The sequence below is a fragment of the Fopius arisanus genome, unplaced genomic scaffold, assembly GCF_000806365.1.
Source record: "Fopius arisanus strain USDA-PBARC FA_bdor unplaced genomic scaffold, ASM80636v1 scaffold00037, whole genome shotgun sequence".
In the NCBI taxonomy this organism is placed as follows: domain Eukaryota; kingdom Metazoa; phylum Arthropoda; class Insecta; order Hymenoptera; family Braconidae; genus Fopius; species Fopius arisanus.
Genome location: NW_011887776.1, coordinates 136937 through 139022, shown reverse-complemented (window position 1 = coordinate 139022; position 2086 = coordinate 136937). Strand labels below are relative to the sequence as shown.

General features: G+C 37.1%; 1 protein-coding gene across 1 annotated transcript in view; it reads right to left on the bottom strand.

The window, feature by feature from the left end:
• The window catches only part of MICU3 (Mitochondrial calcium uptake 3), a gene marked incomplete in the record, with an annotated part of 29280 nt that overhangs the window by 7169 nt on the left and 20025 nt on the right, over nt 1-2086 (bottom strand). Inside the window, 1 exon segment of the mRNA XM_011304176.1 lies at nt 159-300. Within this exon segment, the coding sequence (XP_011302478.1) occupies nt 159-300 (142 nt within the window).

Genomic DNA, 2086 nt, shown 5'->3' with positions numbered 1-2086 from the left:
AGTAAATTTATTTGGAATAATTTTTTCTTCCAGTGCAGAAATTATTGATTATTTTGAGTACGAGGAGATAATGAGTCATTAACGGATTAATCTATCATTTCTGTGATTACGGATTATTGATAAGGAATGGCAGGCTTTTATTATTGGGGGATACTTGCGTCTTGGCTCGGACTCGACGACACTGTCGAGAAAATCTTGGGGGGTCATGTACAGCTGGCCATCATACTCGACAGATGCAAATTTTATGAATCTTCTTTCCCTCATAGTTAATCTTACAGCCTTCTGAAGTTCATCATCCCTCTGGAAACGTATAATCATCACCATTGATTGGATTCCCCACGATATCGATTTTCCATAATCAATAATTAGAAATATCAGGAGGAATTACTTGCCGATTATTTTCTCGGAGGAAAAATAAAAAATTAATAATTACGGAAGAGACGGTTTTTCTTTCGTTTTCAGTTTTTCGGTTGATTATTTTTTATTCTGACGAATGAAATGAGTAATAAACCATTTTGTACTTTTTTATATACTTGAAGTGTGTTTTAGGAGAGCATAATAATATATAATTTAGAGATTCCAATAGCTACGGCCCTAAAATGAAAATATTTTCATAAAAACCAGGAAAGCTAAAAAAAAACTTGTAACTCTCGTTATTATTAATCTTGTCAGTTTTTATCATCAAAGTATTGGCGCGGGAGATTTTTCTCGGGTTTCAGATTCGGCGTGAAAGTGCTGCATTACAATTGAGTCATTTGAAATGTTAGTACAAGAAGTGCGTCATGACTAATGAATGTTGACAATTCAGTCTATCAGACGTGCGAATAAATAAGACTTCAATAGAGACTCTTTTGGTTCCTTGGAAAAACCCTTTCAGTGATGGACGGAGCAATTAGCGCGGTTAATTAATGCGTGGTGAACATTTGCATGGAGCAGATTTTTTTTTTTTTTTTTTCTGAATATTGCCGGTAGGTTAATGCGCTTCTCGAGTACTTTGAGAGGTGACAGAGAGTTTTGACACGCACAGGGGCAACATATTCGCGGTTTCGATGGCTGTCGAAACGGGTGCCCTACGGGAGTTAACGAGCAACTGAGATGAGGATGTGGGGCTGAGGGAGGGAATATATACCAGAGGGACTGTGTGGCAATTACCGTGGAACAGGTAACGCGCAAAAGTCGGAAAAGATGGAGAATGCAAAGGCTAATTTATGCAGCAGCCAAGTCGATTTAAGGATTCACCATTTTTATTTTTTCACCACCGCGGATAAGCCAAAATCGACAAAAAAATGTGTGCGAATAACAAAATTGAAAAAAAAAAAAAAAACCAGAAGGACAAAATGAGGCGTGAAACACGCGTCGTACAGTTGAATAAAAATCCCTCGATCTATCCATCAACTGGCAAATGATTATTGTCATGCATTTTATTTTCTGTACTGATGTGAAACTTGGAATTGAATGTGAAAATAATTTTAGGAGAATGTTGCAAAAATTCGGTAAAAATAGGGCTCGGTATCGATGAGAGGCACACGCTTCGATTTTGTTGGAATCTTGTTCGATCAATATTCCAGTCATGCCTGATGATGGTGAAGTTCACTGACGTTTGTTGGCACCTTTGTGTATGTTAAAGCATGTTCAACTTCCAAGAGTCCGTCACCTCTGGCGTCGGTTAGCGGTCTTCTGTAATGACAGGCGCGAAGAGCATTATGCTAACTACATACCTCTCCTTACTTTATACCTGTCATCCATTTTTTTCATTGTTATCATTATACGACGAGGAATTAACTTTCATGATCAAATCAATTTGAAGATTGATACGTGCGGTAGGTACAGAAGGCATCTTGAATAATAACTCTAATTAATCAACAATGCGTTGACAATGTCATGCGTACGGAAAAATCACTATTGGAGGTTTTTAACTTTCACCTTTTTCCACCCTTTCATTTTCTTTACGTTTTAAAAAAAAAATCATCTAGCCTCTGTGTTACCAGTTTTCCTCGCCCAATGTTGCTAATTACTCCGAACATCATATTATATACCGCGTATAAATTATAACACGAATCTATAGATTAATGTTCAGGTTGTAATT